This window comes from Scyliorhinus canicula, chromosome 26 (genome assembly GCF_902713615.1).
Source record: "Scyliorhinus canicula chromosome 26, sScyCan1.1, whole genome shotgun sequence".
NCBI classification, from domain to species: domain Eukaryota; kingdom Metazoa; phylum Chordata; class Chondrichthyes; order Carcharhiniformes; family Scyliorhinidae; genus Scyliorhinus; species Scyliorhinus canicula.
The window spans coordinates 24,439,592-24,460,101 of NC_052171.1; the positions used below are offsets into that span (position 1 = coordinate 24,439,592).

At 63.5% G+C, this 20,510-nt stretch overlaps 1 protein-coding gene across 1 annotated transcript in view; it reads left to right on the plus strand.

Annotated features, from left to right (window-relative positions):
- The first annotated feature begins 432 nt into the window (after positions 1 to 432).
- pdlim2 (PDZ and LIM domain 2 (mystique)) overlaps positions 433 to 20,510 on the plus strand; it is a 32,918-nt gene continuing 12,840 nt past the window's right edge. Inside the window, exons 1-3 of the mRNA XM_038785617.1 lie at positions 433 to 603; positions 15,833 to 15,984; positions 18,670 to 18,739. Coding sequence (XP_038641545.1) covers positions 511 to 603; positions 15,833 to 15,984; positions 18,670 to 18,739 — 315 coding nt within the window. The 5' untranslated portion in view covers positions 433 to 510. The remainder of the gene's footprint in view (positions 604 to 15,832; positions 15,985 to 18,669; positions 18,740 to 20,510) is intronic.

Consider the following 20,510-nt stretch of genomic DNA (forward strand, 5'->3'; position numbering starts at 1 on the left):
CCTCTCACAAGCTCCGAAAGATGTGCTGTTAGGTGAATTGGACACTCTGAATTCTCCCTCTGTGTACCCGAACAGGCGCCGGAATGTGGCGACTAGGGGCTTTTCACAGTAACTTCATTGCAGTGTTAATGTCAGCCTACTTGTGACACTAATAAAGATTATTATTGTTATGAGACTGAAGGAGGTTTTCTGGGAAGCTAGAGTTTGTTAGAGCAGGCTGACCTGAATGCTGCATTTATCCAGAGTGTCCCTAAAATGGAGGGCTGTTCGACTGTATGTGGCTGCACATTTGAGCTCAGTCTCTCTGGCAGTCGCCCCCTCAGGGCTGGGAGCTGACAGGACTGATGTGGCTGGGAGCAGGGGTGGTTCCCAGTGAGAGAGGAGGAGGAGGAGGAGGAGGAGACTGCAGCAGGTGGAGTGAGACGTGTTGTGGAGGCGGGTGGGGCTGTTGCTGCTGTGAAAGGGGCGGCGCTCAAGCTGCAGCTCTGATCCCTGGGCTGCGCTGCCGAGATGTCTCGCCTGGTCAGGCTGCCGGCTCCCGGACCCTGGGGCTTCCGCATTACCGGCGGCCGGGACTTTAACAAAGCCATCGCGGTGTCCAAGGTGAGAACTTTGCACCGGGAGCAGGGCTGGAGAAAGTTGTCTTGTTGGGGTTCAGCTCCAGTCCAGGGCGCTGGAGGGGTTCAGGGGGTTCTGGCTCCTGTTCTGCTGGACATGGCATTGTGCAAAGTGCTGCTTCTGGACAGTCTGCACACAGCGTTTAGCCAGGAAACTTCTGCCTGACTAGGGGCTGTCAGTGTGGTGAATGGCCATGATCAGCTTGGGGAAGTTTGACAAGTTAGTTAGAAATGGGCTGAGGTTGTTGGGGGAGAGGGGGGTGTTCGAAGGCAATGGGAGTTGGGAAGGGAGTCACATTCATTCAGGTGTCTGACTTGGATCTTGCTATGTAGCCCCTGCAGTGGCCCTCTGGAAATGGGCCAATTGAGCCCAGTATTAATCCGGAGTGAAGCTATTGATTGAAGAGGGGATGCTCAGGGAGCTTTTGATTGGAGTGGAGCTTCTCTCTGATCTGTCTGAATCCAGGGCATGATTATTTTTTTAATTTAAAGTACCCAATTCTTTTTTTTCCAATTAAGGGGCAATTTAGCATGGCCAATCCACCTACCCTGCACATCTTTGAGTTGTGGGCGTGAGACCCATGCAGACACGGGGAGACAGCATGAACATAAAGGATTCTCCCTGTGTTTGCGTGGGCTTCACCCCGATCAGGGGTTATGGGGAGAAGGCAGGGGATGAGAAAATATCAGCCATGATTGAATGGCAGAGCAGACCTGATGGGCCGAGTGGCCTAATTCTGCTCCTATGTCTTATGTTCAGGGTAGGTGGATTGGTCATGCTAAATTGCCCCTTAACGGCCGCATTTGGAGTATTGCGTACAGTTCTGGTCGCCTCATTATAGGAAGGACGTGGAAGCTTTGGAACGGGTGCAGAGGAGATTTACCAGAATGTTGCCTGGTATGGAGGGAAAATCTTATGAGGAAAGGCTGATGGACTTGAGGTTGTTTTCGTTAGAGAGAAGAAGGTTAAGAGGTGACTTAATAGAGGCATACAAAATGATCAGAGGGTTAGATAGGGTGGACAGTGAGAGCCTTCTCCCGCGGATGGGGGTGGCTAGCACGAGGGGACATAGCCTTAAATTGAGGGGTAATAGATATAGGACAGAGGTCAGAGGTGGGTTTTTTACGCAAAGAGTGGTGAGGCCGTGGAATGCCCTACCTGCAACAGTAGTGAACTCGCCAACATTGAGGGCATTTAAAAGTTTATTGGATAAGCATATGGATGATAAGGGCATAGTGTAGGTTAAATGGCCTTTAGTTTTTTTTTCCATGTCGGTGCAACATCGAGGGCCGAAGGGCCTGTACTGCGCTGTATCGTTCTATGTTCTATGTTAATTGGAAAAAAAAATTGGGTACTCTAAATTTTTTAAAAATGAACATAAAGGATTTTTTTTGCCTGTTTGTGTGAGAGAATTGAAGTGATTCTGTCACAAATGGAACCCTCTGGAATCCCTCTTTCCCACAGTCTCTCTCTCTCCCCACCTCAGGCTCCGCCTTCCCACAGGGTGATGGGGAGGATAAATGGGTGACATTTGGTCAGATAGTCTCAGACTCTCTCTGTTCTTGTGACACTGAGCAGAGACTTGGAGAAACTGCTTATTGGTCGGTGTAGGTTTGTAGACCGTGCTGGAAGCGCAAGAGCAGCTGGAGGCAAGACCTCCGGTAGATAGAAGAATTGACGAGCTTTCATTAAACATTCATCCAATGGAAGTTAAGGAAGAACCAGACAGGCTTCTAGGACAGAAGGAGGCTATTGGTGTCAACTCTTGGACCGAGTTGAATGGAAAGAGCCATCTAATTGATCCCACTCCCTTCCTTTCCCAAGATATTTTCCTTTTTTGCGGACCTAACCATTTGTTACGAGTGAATCTGCTGCTCCATTGGAATGAAAGTGATTTGCTGTTGAAATGCAGAGTAGCAGGATACTGGGAAAGATTCGTGGCCTGGTGAATCAAGTCAGAAAGGAAGAAATTCTGGACAGCTTTCTTGCCCAATCCCTGATTAAATCATGTTCTCGTCTCTCCTTCACTCAACCCCTATTTCCTCAGATTTTGCCCTTCATTCCTGGATGAAGAAGCGTCAATCTGTCTCCTCGCGACTGAATGACTAACCCATCTACAGTTTCCCTCTTCCAGCCTTTCTCACTCACTCTCCCTGCTGCACTGATAGGCCGGTGTTTTCCAATATTTTCTTCCGAACCCTGGTTCTGACAGGTAGCTCAGAACTATATTCCAGCTAAAGCGCTATGAATACCTTGTCCAAATTCACCATCACTTCCTTTTGACATGAATTCTGTCTGTGTAGCTTTCCCAATCTGTTAGAGGTGGGAGTTGGGGGTTTGGGAAGGGGCTGAGGTTTCTGGACTGCTCTGTGAAGGTTGCAGACTAGCCTGTCCTGACCCAGAGAGTGGCTGTCTCAGTCTCAGGCTGTGGGGATAAGGGGAGGTTAAAGACGGCTGATTTGATCTTTCTAACGTTGATATTGTGGAGTTTGAGTGAGTTACCACAGAGATGTGCTGCCTGGCTGCTCTGTGGGTTTTTTTGCACTGCGATCGTGCCCTTTCAGTTTCCTGTCTGTCTGCAATCTGCAATTTCCGGATTGAACTGGCGTTGAATGTAACACCCGCTATTTCCCCTGTAACCGACTGAGAGGCAAGTAGCCATTCTGTCTTCCAGATTTGAGATTGTGCCCCCAATCCCCTCCTTCCCTGCAAGCAGTGGGTTTCTTCTGTCAACCTGGCTCTCAGAGTCTCTATCACGGACATCCCCCTCACTCCCCTCTCAATCCCCATTCTTCAGGCCCCCCCTGACTTTGCACTGCAGCTCTGCAAAAGGGGAGCTTGCGGCTGAATGTGGAACTTGGTCAACAGGCCAACAATACCTGGTCCTGGCTGGATTTTTTTATTATCATAGAATTTACAGTGCAGAAGGAGGCCATTCGGCCCATCAAGTCTGCACCGGCTCCTGGAAAGAGCACCCTCCCCAAGGTTAACACCTCCACCCCATCCCCATAACCCAGTAACCCCACCCAACACTAAGGGCAATTTTGGACACTACGGGCAATTTATCATGGCCAATCCACCTAACCTGCACATCTTTGGACCGTGGGAGGAAACCGGAGCACCCGGAGGAAACCCACGCGCACACGGGGAGGATGTGCAGACTCCACACAGACAGTGACCCAAGCCGGAATCGAACATGGGACCTTGGAGCTGTGAAGCGATTGTGCTATCCACAATGCTACCGTGCTGCCCAAATAATTTGTTCTCAGTATGTGGACATCATTGTCAATGAACGCCGCCCCCCCCCCCCCTCTCCCATTTTCACTGGGACAACTTGTTGGGCAGGCTGGATTAGGATAGCAGCTTTTGCTTTGCTGAGGGACATCAATGATTCAGCTTCTTGGTCACTTTACTGAGAGCAGAACTGGAATTCAAACTTTCAATTTGCCCGAGCGGATTCACATTCTTTGCTCTACCTGTTGAATCGTGTAACCAGTGCAAATGCTGTAGCCCCTGGTGAGGGAGGACCTGGGGATGAGTTGGGGTCTGTGATGATCGTATGGCAGAGTAGGACAGTGAGCTGGATAGTTACTGAATTGGAACTGGATTGCAGCATTCTCGTTAATGGCGTTTAACGTTCAAGGCTGTTGGCTTTATAACAGACAAAGTGTTTGAAGCATTGAAGTTCTGCTGAAACTTTCAAAAACACTGGTTCAGTGTCAAATGGAATATTGTGTTCAGCTCCAGGCACCACACCTTCAGAAGAATGTAAAGGCCTTGGCAAAGGTGTCGAGGTGATTTACTACAAAGTTTCCTGGGATAAAGGATGATGCACAAAGGGAAGATGGCGGGGCTGGAGTTGTTTTCCCGCAGGGAAGGAGATTTAATCGAGGATTTTGAAGTTAGGAGGGGTTTGGATGAGATGGAATAGAGAAAAACTGTTTGGATGGACAAGGTGGTCAGTGGCTGACTTGTTAGGTGGATGATGATGGTGAGGCCACACTTTACCCCAGCACTGTTTTCTGATGATTCCATGTATCCCGTGTCTGAAGCTAGTTTGCAGACAAGCTGACTTCCCAATGTTTATTTTTAATTCACAGTCAGAGAATGGGTGTAACTGGCATAGCTGCTCTCATTACCCCTCCCTGGAGGAGCCCTCAGGGTATCAAGGAGGATTCAGGCCAGTAAACTGGGACTAGAGTCAGCCTGCCATTGTCGCATTTCATCACGGAAAAAAGTTATGTTTCAACAGTGTCAGTTCACAGTCACTTCATTTACTTGCCACCTCTCCCCTCTCTTTGTGACCTCCGTCTCTCTCTGTTCTCTCTATCTTTCTATCCCGTCTCTTTCTCTCTCAGAGACTCCCTACAGTGCAGAAGGAGGCCATTCAGCCCATCAAGTCTGCACACTCCTCTGAAAGAACATCCTACCTAGGCCCACACCCCGCCCTATCCCAATGATCCCTCAACCTAACCTGCACATCCCCTTACTGTGGGAGGAAACCCTCTGTGTCCCCTCCCCGCGTCTCTCTGTGTGCCCCTCCCTCTCTCTGTGTGCCCCTCCCTCTCTCTCTGTGTGCCCCTCCCTCTCTCTGTGTGCCCCTCCCTCTCTCTGTGTGCCCCTCCCTCTCTCTCTGTCCCCTCCCCTGCGTCTCTCTGTGTCCCCTCCCCTACGTCTCTCTCTGTCCCCTCCCCTGCGTCTCTCTGTGTCCCCTCCCCTGCGTCTCTCTGTGTGCCCCTCCCCTGCATCTAGAACATAGAACGATACAGCGCAGTACAGGCCCTTCGGCCCTCGATGTTGCACCGACATGGGAAGTCCAAAAACTAAAGGCCATCTAACCTACGCTATGCCCTTATCATCCATATGCTTATCCAATAAACATTTAAATGCCCTCAATGTTGGCGAGTTCACTACTGTTGCAGGTAGGGCATTCCACGGCCTCACCACAGGCACAGGGTTGCCCGATGGACTCTTAGTTCCTTCCCCCCCCTCCCCCCTCTGTAAATAGATCACGTTTATGTATTATAGTTTCACGTCACCCCCGCTGGACTCATTTTTTTACAGGGGGTGAATGTGGTGATCTCTGCCACTGTATATATGTGTGCTTGCATTAGGGGATGTACGACAGTACCTGTATTACAGGTTTTCCAGTAAGCCCCTGCTGGCTAGCTCCGCCCACAGGGAGCAGTATAAATATTCATACGTTTCCCTGAGATGCCATTCTACAGCTGCTGCCGAAGGAATAGCATCTCACTGTAATAAAGCCTCCCTTGTACTGTATTGAGTCTTCTGTGTGCAATTGTTAGCGCCACAGTCCCCTCCCCTGCGTCTCTCTCTCTGTGTCCCCTCCCCGTCGCTCGCTCTCTCCCTGTCGCGTGCCCGCGCGCTCTCCCTGCCGCGCCCCCGCGCTCCCTCCCTGTCGCGTCCCCGCGCTCCCTCCCTGCCGCGCCCCCGCGCTCCCTCCCTGTCGCGCCCCCGCACCCTCTCCCTGTCGCGCCCCCACGCTCCCTCCCTGTCGCGCCCCCGCGCCCCCTCCCTGTCGCGCCCCCTCCCTGTGGCGCCCCTCCCTGTGGCGCCCCCTCCCTGTGGCGCCCCCTCCCTGTGGCGCCCCCTCCCTGTGGCGCCCCCTCCCTGTGGCGCCCCCTCCCTGTGGCGCCCCCTCCCTGTGGCGCCCCCTCCCTGTCGCGCCCCCTCCCTGTCGCGCCCCCTCCCTGTCGCGCCCCCTCCCTGTCGCGCCCCCTCCCTGTCGCGCTCCCTCCCTGTTGCGCCCCTGCGCTCCCTCCCTGTCGCGCCCCCGCGCTCCCTCCCTGTCGCGCCCCCGCGCTCCCTCCCTGTCGCGCCCCTGCGCTCCCTCCCTGTCGCGCCCCCGCGCCCCCTCCCTGTCGCGCCCCCTCCCTGTCGCGCCCCCTCCCTGTCGCGCCCCCTCCCTGTCGCGCCCCCTCCCTGTCGCGCCCCCTCCCTGTCGCGCCCCCTCCCTGTCGCGCCCCCTCCCTGTCGCGCCCCCTCCCTGTCGCGCCCCCTCCCTGTCGCGCTCCCTCCCTGTTGCGCCCCTGCGCTCCCTCCCTGTCGCGCCCCCGCGCTCCCTCCCTGTCGCGCCCCCGCGCTCCCTCCCTGTCGCGCCCCCGCGCTCCCTCCCTGTCGCGCCCCCGCGCTCCCTCCCTGCCGCGCTCCCTCCCTGTCGCGCCCCCGCGCTCCCTCCCTGTCGCGCCCCCGCGCTCCCTCCCTGTCGCGCCCCTGCGCTCCCTCCCTGTCGCGCACCCCGCGCTCCCTCCCTGTCGCGCCCCCGCGCTCCCTCCCTGTCGCGCCCCCGCGCTCTCTCCCTGTCGCGCCCCCGCGCTCCCTCCCTGTCCTGCCCCCGCGCTCCCTCCCTGTCCTGCCCCCGCGCTCCCTCCCTGTCGCGCACCCCGCGCTCCCTCCCTGTCGCGCCCCCGCGCTCCCTCCCTGTCGCGCCCCCGCGCTCTCTCCCTGTCGCGCCCCCTGCGCTCCCTCCCTGTCGCGCCCCCTGCGCTCCCTCCCTGTCGCGCCCCCGAGCTCCCTCCCTGCCGCGCTCCCTCCCTGCCGCGCTCCCTCCCTGCCGCGCCCCCGCGCTCCCTCCCTGTCGCGCCCCCTCCCTGTCGCGCCCCCGTGCTCCCTCCCTGTCGCGCCCCCGCGCTCCCTCCCTGCCGCGCCCCCGCGCTCCCTCCCTGTCGCGCCCCCTCCCTGTCGCGCCCCCGTGCTCCCTCCCTGTCGCGCCCCCGCGCTCCCTCCCTGCCGCGCCCCCGTGCTCCCTCCCTGTCGCGCCCCCGCGCTCTCTCCCTGTCGCGCCCCCGTGCTCCCTCCCTGTCGCGCCCCCGCGCTCCCTCCCTGCCGCGCCCCCGCGCTCTCTCCCTGTCGCTCCCCCGCGCTCCCTCCCTGCCGCGCCCCCGCGCTCCCTCCCTGTCGCGCCCCCGCGCTCCCTCCCTGCCGCGCTCCCTCCCTGTCGCGCCCCCGCGCTCCCTCCCTGTCGCGCCCCCGCGCTCCCTCCCTGCCGCGCTCTCTCCCTGTCGCTCCCCCGCGCTCCCTCCCTGTCGCGCCCCCGCGCTCTCTCCCTGTCGCTCCCCCGCGCTCCCTCCCTGCCGCGCCCCCGCGCTCCCTCCCTGTCGCGCCCCCGCGCTCCCTCCCTGTCGTACCCGTGCTCCCTCCCTGTCGCGCCCCCGCGCTCCCTCCCTGTCGTACCCGCGCTCTCTCCCTGTCGCGTCCCCGCGCTCCCTCCCTGTCGTACCCGCGCTCCCTCCCTGTCGCGCCCCCGCGCTCTCTCCCTGTCGCGCCCCCGCGCTCTCTCCCTGTCGCGCCCCCGCGCTCCCTCCCTGTCGGCCCCCGCGCTCCCTCCCTGTCGCGCCCCCGCGCTCTCTCCCTGTCGCGCCCCGCGCTCTCTCCCTGTCGCGCCCCCGCGCTCCTTCCCTGTCGCGCCCCCGCGCTCTCTCCCTGTCGCACCCCCCGCGCTCCCTCCCTGTCGCGCCCCCGCGCTCCCTCCCTGCCGCTCCCCCGCGCTCCCTCCCTGCCGCTCCCCCGCGCTCCCTCCCTGTCGCGCCCCCACGCTCCCTCCCTGTCGCGCCCCCGCGCTCCCTCCCTGCCGCTCCCCCGCGCTCCCTCCCTGTCGCGCCCCCACGCTCCCTCCCTGTCGCGCCCCCGCGCTCTCTCCCTGTCGCGCCCCCACGCTCTCTCCCTGTCGCGCCCCCGCGCTCTCTCCCTGTCGCGCCCCCGCGCTCCCTCCCTGCCGCTCCCCCGCGCTCCCTCCCTGTCGCTCCCCCTCCCTGCCGTACCCCCGCGCTCCCTCCCTGCCGCGCCCCCGCGCTCCCTCCCTGCCGCGCCCCCGCGCTCCCTCCCTGTCGCGCCCCCGCGCTCTCTCCCTGTCGCACCCCCTCCCTGTCGCGCCCCCGCGCTCCCTCCCTGCCGCGCCCCCGCGCTCCCTCCCTGCCGCGCCCCCCGCGCTCCCTCCCTGTCGCGCCCCCACGCTCTCTCCCTGTCGCACCCCCTCCCTGTCGCACCCCCGCGCTCCCTCCCTGCCGCGCCCCCGCGCTCCCTCCCTGCCGCGCCCCCGCGCTCCCTCCCTGTCGCGCCCCCACGCTCTCTCCCTGTCGCGCCCCCGCGCTCTCTCCCTGTCGCGCCCCCACGCTCTCTCCCTGTCGCGCCCCCGCGCTCTCTCCCTGTCGCGCCCCCGCGCTCTCTCCCTGTCGCGCCCCCGCGCTCTCTCCCTGTCGCGCCCCCACGCTCTCTCCCTGTCGCGCCCCCACGCTCTCTCCCTGTCGCGCCCCCACGCTCCCTCCCTGCCGCGCCCCCGCGCTCCCTCCCTGTCGCGCCCCCACGCTCTCTCCCTGTCGCGCCCCCACGCTCTCTCCCTGTCGCGCCCCCGCGCTCTCTCCCTGTCGCGCCCCCGCGCTCCCTCCCTGCCGCTCCCCCGCGCTCCCTCCCTGCCGCGCCCCCGCGCTCTCTCCCTGTCGCGCCCCCGCGCTCTCTCCCTGTCGCTCCCTCCCTGCCGCGCCCCCGCGCTCTCTCCCTGTCGCGCCCCCGCGCTCTCTCCCTGTCGCGCCCCCGGGCTCCCTCCCTGCCGCGCCCCAGCGCCCCCTCCCTGTCGCGCCCCCGCGCTCCCTCCCTGCCGCGCCCCCCGCGCTCTCTCCCTGTCGCTCCCTCCCTGCCGCGCCCCCCGCGCTCTCTCCCTGTCGCTCTCTCCCTGTCGCGCCCCCGCGCTCCCTCCCTGCCGCGCCCCAGCGCCCCCTCCCTGTCGCGCCCCCGCGCTCCCTCCCTGCCGCGCCCCCGCGCTCTCTCCCTGTCGCGCCCCCGCACTCTCTCCCTGTCGCTCCCTCCCTGCCGCGCCCCCGCGCTCTCTCCCTGTCGCTCCCTCCCTGCCGCGCCCCCGCGCTCTCTCCCTGCCGCGCCCCCGCGCTCTCTCCCTGTCGCTCTCTCCCTGTCGCGCCCCCGCGCGCTCTCCCTGTCGCGCCCCCGCGCTCTCTCCCTGTCGCTCCCTCCCTGTCGCGCCCCCGCGCTCTCTCCCTGTCGCTCCCTCCCTGCCGCGCCCCCGCGCTCTCTCCCTGCCGCGCCCCCGCGCTCTCTCCCTGTCGCTCCCTCCCTGCCGCGCCCCCGCGCTCTCTCCCTGTCGCGCCCCCGCGCTCTCTCCCTGTCGCTCCCTCCCTGTCGCGCCCCCCGCGCTCCCTCCCTGTCGCTCCCTCCCTGTCGCGCCCCCGCGCTCTCTCCCTGTCGCTCCCCCGCGCTCCCTCCCTGCCGCGCCCCCGCGCTCCCTCCCTGTCGCGCCCCCGCGCTCCCTCCCTGCCGCGCTCCCTCCCTGTCGCGCCCCCGCGCTCTCTCCCTGTCGCTCCCCCGCGCTCCCTCCCTGTCGCGCCCCCGCGCTCTCTCCCTGTCGCTCCCCCGCGCTCCCTCCCTGCCGCGCCCCCGCGCTCCCTCCCTGTCGCGCCCCCGCGCTCCCTCCCTGTCGTACCCGTGCTCCCTCCCTGTCGCGCCCCCGCGCTCCCTCCCTGTCGTACCCGCGCTCTCTCCCTGTCGCGTCCCCGCGCTCCCTCCCTGTCGTACCCGCGCTCCCTCCCTGTCGCGCCCCCGCGCTCTCTCCCTGTCGCGCCCCCGCGCTCTCTCCCTGTCGCGCCCCCGCGCTCCCTCCCTGTCGGCCCCCGCGCTCCCTCCCTGTCGCGCCCCCGCGCTCTCTCCCTGTCGCGCCCCCGCGCTCTCTCCCTGTCGCGCCCCCGCGCTCCTTCCCTGTCGCGCCCCCGCGCTCTCTCCCTGTCGCACCCCCCGCGCTCCCTCCCTGTCGCGCCCCCGCGCTCCCTCCCTGCCGCTCCCCCGCGCTCCCTCCCTGCCGCTCCCCCGCGCTCCCTCCCTGTCGCGCCCCCACGCTCCCTCCCTGTCGCGCCCCCGCGCTCCCTCCCTGCCGCTCCCCCGCGCTCCCTCCCTGTCGCGCCCCACGCTCCCTCCCTGTCGCGCCCCCGCGCTCTCTCCCTGTCGCGCCCCCACGCTCTCTCCCTGTCGCGCCCCCGCGCTCTCTCCCTGTCGCGCCCCCGCGCTCCCTCCCTGCCGCTCCCCCGCGCTCCCTCCCTGTCGCTCCCCCTCCCTGCCGTACCCCCGCGCTCCCTCCCTGCCGCGCCCAGGCGCTCCCTCCCTGCCGCGCCCCCGCGCTCCCTCCCTGTCGCGCCCCCGCGCTCTCTCCCTGTCGCACCCCCTCCCTGTCGCGCCCCCGCGCTCCCTCCCTGCCGCGCCCCCGCGCTCCCTCCCTGCCGCGCCCCCGCGCTCCCTCCCTGTCGCGCCCCCACGCTCTCTCCCTGTCGCACCCCCTCCCTGTCGCACCCCCGCGCTCCCTCCCTGCCGCGCCCCCGCGCTCCCTCCCTGCCGCGCCCCCGCGCTCCCTCCCTGTCGCGCCCCACGCTCTCTCCCTGTCGCGCCCCCGCGCTCTCTCCCTGTCGCGCCCCCGCGCTCTCTCCCTGTCGCGCCCCCGCGCTCTCTCCCTGTCGCGCCCCCACGCTCTCTCCCTGTCGCGCCCCCGCGCTCTCTCCCTGTCGCGCCCCCACGCTCTCTCCCTGTCGCGCCCCCACGCTCTCTCCCTGTCGCGCCCCCACGCTCCCTCCCTGCCGCGCCCCCGCGCTCCCTCCCTGTCGCGCCCCCACGCTCTCTCCCTGTCGCGCCCCCACGCTCTCTCCCTGTCGCGCCCCGCGCTCTCTCCCTGTCGCGCCCCCGCGCTCCCTCCCTGCCGCTCCCCCGCGCTCCCTCCCTGCCGCGCCCCCGCGCTCTCTCCCTGTCGCGCCCCCGCGCTCTCTCCCTGTCGCTCCCTCCCTGCCGCGCCCCCGCGCTCTCTCCCTGTCGCGCCCCCGCGCTCTCTCCCTGTCGCGCCCCCGGGCTCCCTCCCTGCCGCGCCCCAGCGCCCCCTCCCTGTCGCGCCCCCGCGCTCCCTCCCTGCCGCGCCCCCGCGCTCTCTCCCTGTCGCTCCCTCCCTGCCGCGCCCCCGCGCTCTCTCCCTGTCGCTCTCTCCCTGTCGCGCCCCCGCGCTCCCTCCCTGCCGCGCCCCAGCGCCCCCTCCCTGTCGCGCCCCCGCGCTCCCTCCCTGCCGCGCCCCCGCGCTCTCTCCCTGTCGCGCCCCCGCACTCTCTCCCTGTCGCTCCCTCCCTGCCGCGCCCCCGCGCTCTCTCCCTGTCGCTCCCTCCCTGCCGCGCCCCCGCGCTCTCTCCCTGCCGCGCCCCCGCGCTCTCTCCCTGTCGCTCTCTCCCTGTCGCGCCCCCGCGCGCTCTCCCTGTCGCGCCCCCGCGCTCTCTCCCTGTCGCTCCCTCCCTGTCGCGCCCCCGCGCTCTCTCCCTGTCGCTCCCTCCCTGCCGCGCCCCCGCGCTCTCTCCCTGCCGCGCCCCCGCGCTCTCTCCCTGTCGCTCCCTCCCTGCCGCGCCCCCGCGCTCTCTCCCTGTCGCGCCCCCGCGCTCTCTCCCTGTCGCTCCCTCCCTGTCGCGCCCCCGCGCTCCCTCCCTGTCGCTCCCTCCCTGTCGCGCCCCCGCGCTCCCTCCCTGCCGCGCCCCCGCGCTCCCTCCCTGTCGCGCCCCCCGCGCTCCCTCCCTGTCGCGCCCCCTCCCTGTCGCGCCCCCTCCCTGTCGCGCCCCCGCGCTCCCTCCCTGTCGCGCCCCCGCGCTCCCTCCCTGTCACGCCCCCGCGCTCCCTCCCTGTCGCGCCCCCGCGCTCCCTCCCTGCCGCGCTCCCTCCCTGTCGCGCCCCCGCGCTCCCTCCCTATCGCGCTCTCTCCCTGTCGCGCCCCAGCGCCTCCTCCCTGTCGCGCCCCCGCGCTCCCTCCCTGCCGCGCCCCCGCGCTCCCTCCCTGTCGCGCCCCCGCGCTCCCTCCCTGTCGCGTGCCCGCGCTCCCTCCCTGTCGCACCCCCTCCCTGTCGCGCCCCCGCGCTCCCTCCCTGTCGCACCCCCTCCCTGTGGCGCCCCCGCGCTCCCTCCCTGTCGCACCCCCTCCCTGTCGTGCCCCCGCGCTCCCTCCCTGTCGCGCCCCCGCGCTCCCTCCCTGTCGCGCCCCCGCGCTCCCTCCCTGTCGCGCCCCTGCGCTCCCTCCCTGTCGCGCCCCCGCGCTCCCTCCCTGTCGTACCCGCGCTCCCTCCCTGTCGCGCCCCCGCGCTCTCTCCCTGTCGCGCCCCCGCGCTCTCTCCCTGTCGCGCCCCCGCGCTCCCTCCCTGTCGGCCCCCGCGCTCCCTCCCTGTCGCGCCCCCGCGCTCTCTCCCTGTCGCGCCCCCGCGCTCCTTCCCTGTCGCGCCCCCGCGCTCTCTCCCTGTCGCACCCCCCGCGCTCCCTCCCTGTCGCGCCCCCGCGCTCCCTCCCTGCCGCTCCCCCGCGCTCCCTCCCTGCCGCTCCCCCGCGCTCCCTCCCTGCCGCTCCCCCGCGCTCCCTCCCTGTCGCGCCCCCACGCTCCCTCCCCGTCGCGCCCCCGCGCTCCCTCCCTGTCGCGCCCCCACGCTCCCTCCCCGTCGCGCCCCCGCGCTCCCTCCCTGTCGCGCCCCCGCGCTCCCTCCCTGTCGCGCCCCCGCGCTCCTTCCCTGTCGCGCCCCCGCGCTCCCTCCCTGTCGCTCCCCCTCCCTGCCGTACCCCCGCGCTCCCTCCCTGCCGCGCCCCCGCGCTCCCTCCCTGCCACGCCCCCGCGCTCCCTCCCTGTCGCGCCCCCGCGCTCTCTCCCTGTCGCACCCCCTCCCTGTCGCACCCCCGCGCTCTCTCCCTGTCGCGCCCCCGCGCTCCCTCCCTGCCGCGCCCCCGCGCACCCTCCCTGCCGCGCCCCCGCGCTCCCTCCCTGTCGCGCCCCCACGCTCTCTCCCTGTCGCACCCCCTCCCTGTCGCGCCCCCGCGCTCCCTCCCTGCCGCGCCCCCGCGCTCCCTCCCTGCCGCGCCCCCGCGCTCCCTCCCTGTCGCGCCCCCACGCTCTCTCCCTGTCGCGCCCCCGCGCTCTCTCCCTGTCGCGCCCCCCACGCTCTCTCCCTGTCGCGCCCCCGCGCTCTCTCCCTGTCGCGCCCCCACGCTCTCTCCCTGTCGCGCCCCCACGCTCTCTCCCTGTCGCGCCCCCACGCTCCCTCCCTGCCGCGCCCCCGCGCTCCCTCCCTGTCGCGCCCCCACGCTCTCTCCCTGTCGCGCCCCCACGCTCTCTCCCTGTCGCGCCCCCGCGCTCTCTCCCTGTCGCGCCCCCGCGCTCCCTCCCTGCCGCTCCCCCGCGCTCCCTCCCTGCCGCGCCCCCGCGCTCTCTCCCTGTCGCGCCCCCCGCGCTCTCTCCCTGTCGCTCCCTCCCTGCCGCGCCCCCGCGCTCTCTCCCTGTCGCGCCCCCGCGCTCCCTCCCTGCCGCGCCCCAGCGCCCCCTCCCTGTCGCGCCCCCGCGCTCCCTCCCTGCCGCGCCCCCGCGCTCTCTCCCTGTCGCTCCCTCCCTGCCGCGCCCCCGCGCTCTCTCCCTGTCGCTCCCTCCCTGCCGCGCTCCCGCCCTGCCGCGCTCCCTCCCTGCCGCGCTCCCTCCCTGCCGCGCTCCCTCCCTGCCGCGCTCCCTCCCTGCCGCGCTCCCTCCCTGCCGCGCTCCCTCCCTGCCGCGCCCCCGCGCTCCCTCCCTGCCGCGCCCCCGCGCTCCCTCCCTGCCGCGCCCCCGCGCTCCCTCCCTGCCGCGCTCCCTCCCTGCCGCGCCCCCGCGCTCTCTCCCTGCCGCGCTCTCTCCCTGCCGCGCTCTCTCCCTGCCGCGCTCTCTCCCTGCCGCGCTCCCTCCCTGCCGCGCTCCCTCCCTGCCGCGCTCCCTCCCTGCCGCGCTCCCTCCCTGCCGCGCCCCCGCGCTCCCTCCCTGCCGCGCTCCCTCCCTGCCGCGCCCCCGCGCTCCCTCCCTGCCGCGCCCCCGCGCTCCCTCCCTGTCGCGCCCCCGCGCTCCCTCCCCGCCGCGCCCCCGCGCTCTCTCCCCGTCGCGCCCCCGCGCTCTCTCCCCGTCGCGCCCCCGCGCTCCCTCCCTGCCGGCCCCCGCGCTCCCTCCCTACCGGCCCCCGCGCTCCCTCCCTGCCGGCCCCCGCGCTCCCTCCCTGCCGCGCCCCCGCGCTCCCTCCCTGCCGCGCCCCCGCGCTCCCTCCCTGCCGCGCCCCCGCGCTCCCTCCCTGCCGCGCCCCCGCGCTCCCTCCCTGCTGCGCCCCCGCGCTCTCTCCCTGTCGCTCCCTCCCTGTCGGCCCCCGCGCTCCCTCCCTGTCGCGCCCCCGCGCTCCCTCCCTGCCGCGCCCCCGCGCTCCCTCCCTGCCGCGCCCCCGCGCTCTCTCCCTGCCGCGCCCCCGCGCTCTCTCCCTGCCGCGCCCCAGCGCTCCCTCCCTGCCGCGCCCCCGCGCTCCCTCCCTGTCGCGCCCCCGCGCTCTCTCCCTGTCGAGCCCCCGCGCTCTCTCCCTGTCGCGCCCCCGCGCTCCCTCCCTGTCGGCCCCCGCGCTCCCTCCCTGCCGCGCCTCCGCGCTCTCTCCCTGTCGCTCCCTCCCTGTCGCGCCCCCGCGCTCCCTGCCGCACCCTCCCTGTCGGCCCCCGCGCTCCGTCCCTGCCGCCCCCCCCGCGTTCCCTCCCTGTCGCGCCCCCTCAGCGTTCCTGTAAATACAGAAATTAAATCTCTTGGTGGGACAAATGTTGCCACCTTCCACCCAGTCCGAACAATCTGATATTTTCTCCCCTCTCAAAGCTGCTTCTCAATTTGGATACTCTCTCCATCCCTCCTGTCCTGTTTCGATGTAAATAGGGAGCCCAAACTCTCTGTAATATTTAACTGGGTTCCAATCAAAACCTGTGTCCCAATTCAGTGAATGGAATCAAGATAATCACTCCCCTCTCTGGATCTTGGCCAGTAGTGTGGTTTTTATACTGGGCTCTGCTGTTTCTAGCTGTCACTGACTGGTACTGATGAGTTCACACCTGATATTTTGGTTCTTGGTTAACTTTGTTCAGTAAATACCAGCTGAACCGTGCGCTGGTTCTAATTCTGTCTGCAAAGACTCGATGCAACAGAAATACAAAATTCAGATTGAATACTTCCCTGTAACCTAATGCCAGCCAACATGCATTGCCAAGGTGCCTGGTTTGGTGTCACTGCCTCAGGACTGGGTATCAGAGGTGGTGGGGGTCAGTTTAAATCAGCTGAAGCCCCTCGAGTGGAGTTCTCGCCACTGAATAAGTAGGAATGGGCTGGAAGTTGCTCCTGATCATGGGTTCATTTGTCCACACTGACTGTGCTGTCTTGTAGGTGTCCAATGGGAGCAAAGCCGAGTCCGTGGACCTGCAGTTCGGAGACCTGATCATCAGCATCAATGGATCTGAAACCTGTGACATGATCAATATGGAGGCTCAGAACAAGATTAGAATGTGCGAAGGGGACCTCGTCCTCAGTGTTGAGAGGTAGGTAGCGAAGAATGGGGGGGGGGGGTCATGAACACCATCTATTGCAGCCCCCAGGGTGGTAGTTTGGTGATGCCGTCACTGGGAGGGTTTGTAGAACGGGCGGCAAAGGAGACAATTGCAGGATGGGCATCACCAGTTTCAGGATTGCTGCCAAGTCCAATCCAGCAAAGTTCTGCCCATTCCTGCTGGCCTCTCCCCTGCTTCCAGTTTTTCTCCTTATCCGACATGCTCCATTCTCGGGTTTCGGGTCTATAAGGGTTCAGCACGTCTTTCCTGTCCATTTTCCCTGCTCCCTACTCCCAACGATATTGGGAACTGCAGTGTTCTATTGTGAGTGTCAGAGCTGCCTCCTCCAATATACCAAACCCTCCTCACACTCTGCCTCTCCATCCCAGGGATGATAGGGTGGAGGTGTGAACTTTCCAAGGGCAGGTTCAGACCCGATGAGCCAAATGGCCTTCTGCACTGTAAATTCTATGACACCGGGGAGTGGACACAGGAGTAGCAGACACCCAGGGAGAGTGACTTCAGAGTGACATGTTTATATCGCAATTTTTAAAGCAACGCAATTAATAATGGGATCAAACATCTGCACTCTTTGGAAAGCTAAAAGCTACACTCAGTACATGAGGTTTGGGGAGATAATATCCTGGGATTCATACATTCCGATATTGAGCCTGGTGAGTGTAGGAGGGAGGATGGCAGGGTCTGATACTCAGTCCTTGTTCCAAGGTCTCGAATGAACAAGGAATGGAGGAGAGGGAAGACCCCCTGGATTCCAGTCTCCAGAACAGAGTATAAATTGATCAGGTGGGGCTTGCTGTAACTGGGATAAACAATATCTGTAACCACAACAAGCTGAACAGGAATGGGACAGTGTTTCAGCTGTTCTTTGCTTCTTTTGCTACCCTGGGCAGCAGGGTAGCATGGTGGTTAGCATAAATGCTTCACAGCTCCAGGGTCCCAGGTTCGATTCCCGGCTGGGTCACTGTCTGTGTGGAGTCTGCACGTCCTCCCCCTGTGTGCGTGGGTTTCCTCCGGGTGCTCCGGTTTCCTCCCACAGTCCAAAGATGTGCGGGTTAGGTGGATTGGCCATGCTAAATTGCCCGTAGTGTCCTAATAAAAGTAAGGTTAAGGGGGGGGTTGTTGGGTTACGGGTATAGGGTGGATACGTGGGTTTGAGTAGGGTGATCATGGCTCGGCACAACATTGAGGGCCGAAGGGCCTGTTCTGTGCTGTACTGTTCTATGTTCTATGTTTTGTTCCTCTCCCGTGCACTGAGGCCTCAGGGTGCACAAGACCAGTTGGTGAGCGTGCGTCTAACTGCACCTGCGCAGAGAGAATCCTCCATTTTCTAACTCTCTCTGCTCTCTGAGCGAGTGAGCTGGTGTTCCCCCTTTGGGATCGGTGAAGGGACTGGACTGGAGGGGACGTTGCCTCAAACTAGTGAGCGAGGGGCAATCAGGGAATGGGAAAGGAAGGGTTAATAGTTCTGGGGGGATGGGGTGACGGGCTTATGGGGAGGATGAAGGGCAAAGGGGTTAATGAACCCGAACTGGAGAGGGTTTCAAAGACATTGAGCAGTTGTTCAGCCGTGAACAGCAGACTCTTGATCCTGCCCCACCCAGATGTGCATTGCTGTCTGACATCGCAGTAAGGTGCTCCTGTCCTATTGTGTCCTCAACCAGGGAGATCCCACGGAAAACTGCTTTGAGGGGAATGGGGGCATTGACTGACCAGCCCATTAAAGCAGTTGTTGTTCCAGAGCTGGAACAGGAAGTCCTGGATATTTATTGCCCATCCCACTTGTCCACAGGTGGAGTTGGATCTTCTTGGGTCACCATTTCACGAGTCACCGGATTGGCTTCACAGAACAGATCAAAATCAACCCTGTTGATGTGGGGCTCGAGTCACGTTTCAGTCCAGACCAGGTTAAGGACGGAAGATTTCTTTCTCTCTCTCCAGGATATTCGTGATCCAATTGGCCTTTTAGCAACAACCTGACAGCATTGATCTCACTTTCTGTACTTTGCATGAAATTCTCAGTCTTGTGCAAAGTGTTGATGGTAGCCATGATGTGGAGATGCCGATGTTGGACTGGGGTGAGCACAGTAAGAAGTATTACAACACCAGGTTAAAGTCCAACAGGTTTGTTTCAAACACTGGTTTCGGAGCGCAGCTCCTTCTTCAGGTGAATCTGAAACAAACCTGTTGGACTTTAACCTGGTGTTGTGAGACTTCTTATTGTGCCAAGTGATTTGAAGATGTGTTTGTGCCCATTTAAATTCAGACATTATTTTTAAAATAAATTTAGAGTACGCAATTTATTTTTCCAATTAAGGGGCAATTTAGCGTAGCCAATCCACCTACCCTGCACATCTTTGGGTTGTGGGGGTGAGACCCACGCAGACACGGGGAGAATGTGCAAACTCCACACGGACAGTGACCCAGAGCCGGGATCAAATCTGGGACCTCGGCACCGTGAAGCAGCAGTGCTAACCACTGAGCCACCGTGTTGCCCTTTTAAATTCAGTCATAACCACGACACTTGCAGACTCCTGGGAGACGAGGTACAGACGTGAAACTAATAGATTCTGGCAGAGTTCAGCGATTAATTGATGCTTCCAAGTGTGCTGGCAACTTTGATTCTCATTCTTCTAACTTCTCAAACTTTCTTTCCAGGCCAGAGCCAGGCTCACCTCGGGTGCTTGATGGATCTTCCACAGATATTTTTCTTGCACAGAGATTCCAGGTCAGTGTAGGTGGGAATGTTGCCCAGAGGGAAACACGGTGGTGATGCCAGTGTACAGGCCCCACTTGCTTCTAACTAGTGATTCACCTGATTTGATTGCAGTCAGGAGAGAGAGAGGCTTGTTTATTGTTTGCCCTCATTGTGCTTTCCTTTTCCTCATAGTTCAGCTGTTTGGGTTACAGGAACTAAGGTGATATCTCTCTATCTATCTCTCAGTGTCTCTCTGTAATACAATCTCACACCCTCCACGTCTCAGGGCTGTTTAACACTGATCCATCATTGCTGACAGTGCTGACCTGGGATTGACCCCCAAGCCTTCGTATAGAACATCAGAGTTAGGAACAGGAGTAGGCCATTCGACCCTTTTGAGCCTGATCTGCCATTCAACAAGCGACTGATTTTTTTTTTTTTTTGCTCACTTGAACCTTCTTCACCATCCTTCTCACTTAAATTTCTTAGTGTCCAGAAATCTCTCCACCTGTGAGTTGAACATATTCCCAACCACAACGAGACGATGTCAAATCTTCGCAACCATTGATGGTGGAAATCTCTCTTCATTGCAACCCCAATAAATTTCCCTGGATTGTGAGATTCTGACCCCATGTTCTGTATTCCACAGCTGGGGGAAACTATTCTCCTGTGAAGCCCTGAAGAATTTTAATGTTTCAGTCACGTCACCCCTCAATCTTCCAAATCTTTAATTTTGTGATTCATGTACACCCAGGACTGCAAACTTCCTAATCGCTCACCATTGGTAAAATATTCTGCTTTTTCTAATGTTTCTGAAGGGGATAACTTCACACTCGGCATTACGGGTTTTCCATACACCATGTCCTTCCCCAACCAACCTATAACATTCTGGAGTGTATGTGTGTGCTCCTCGATACTGATGTTTCCACCAAGCTCCGTATCATCATCAAACTTGAATACATTACACTCGGTCCCTTGTGTAAGGCATTAATGTGGATCCTCAATATCTGAGGTACAAGCAGAGTGCTGCACTGTCAGAGGGACAGTACTGAGGGAGCGCTGCACTGTCAGAGGGTCAGTACTGAGGGAGTGCTGCACTGTCAGAGGGACAGTACTGAGGGAGTGCTGCACTGTCAGAGGGTCAGTACTGAGGGAGTGCTGCACTGTCAGAGGGTCAGTACTGAGGGAGTGCTGCACTGTCAGAGGGTCAGTACTGAGGGAGCTCCGCACTGTCAGAGGGTCAGTACTGAGGGAGTGCTGCACTGTCAGAGGGTCAGTACTGAGGGAGTGCCGCACTGTCAGAGGGTCAGTACTGAGGGAGTGCTGCACTGTCAGAGGGTCAGTGCTGAGGGAGTGCCGCACTGTCAGAGGGTCAGTGCTGAGGGAGTGCCGCACTGTCAGAGGGTCAGTACTGAGGGAGTTCCGCACTGTCAGAGGGTCAGTACTGAGCGAGTGCCGCACTGTCAGAGGGTCAGTATTGAGGGAGTGCTGCACTGTCAGAGGGTCAGTACTGAGGGAGTGCCGCACTGTCAGAGGGTCAGTACTGAGGGAGCGCTGCACTGTCAGAGGTTCAATTCTTCAATGAGATATTAAACCCCGCAGCCTCTGGGTGGATATTCATGGCCAATAATTGAAGAAGAGGGTCACCCAACGTTTTGGAGTTGAGAGTTAACTCTTAAATAACCATCACTGACGTAGATAATCTGATCCTGACTCATTGGGAGCTGCAAATTGACTAATTTCCCATATTTAGCATTGGATACACTTGGAAAGCTTTTCATTGGCTCTGCAGTCCGAAGAT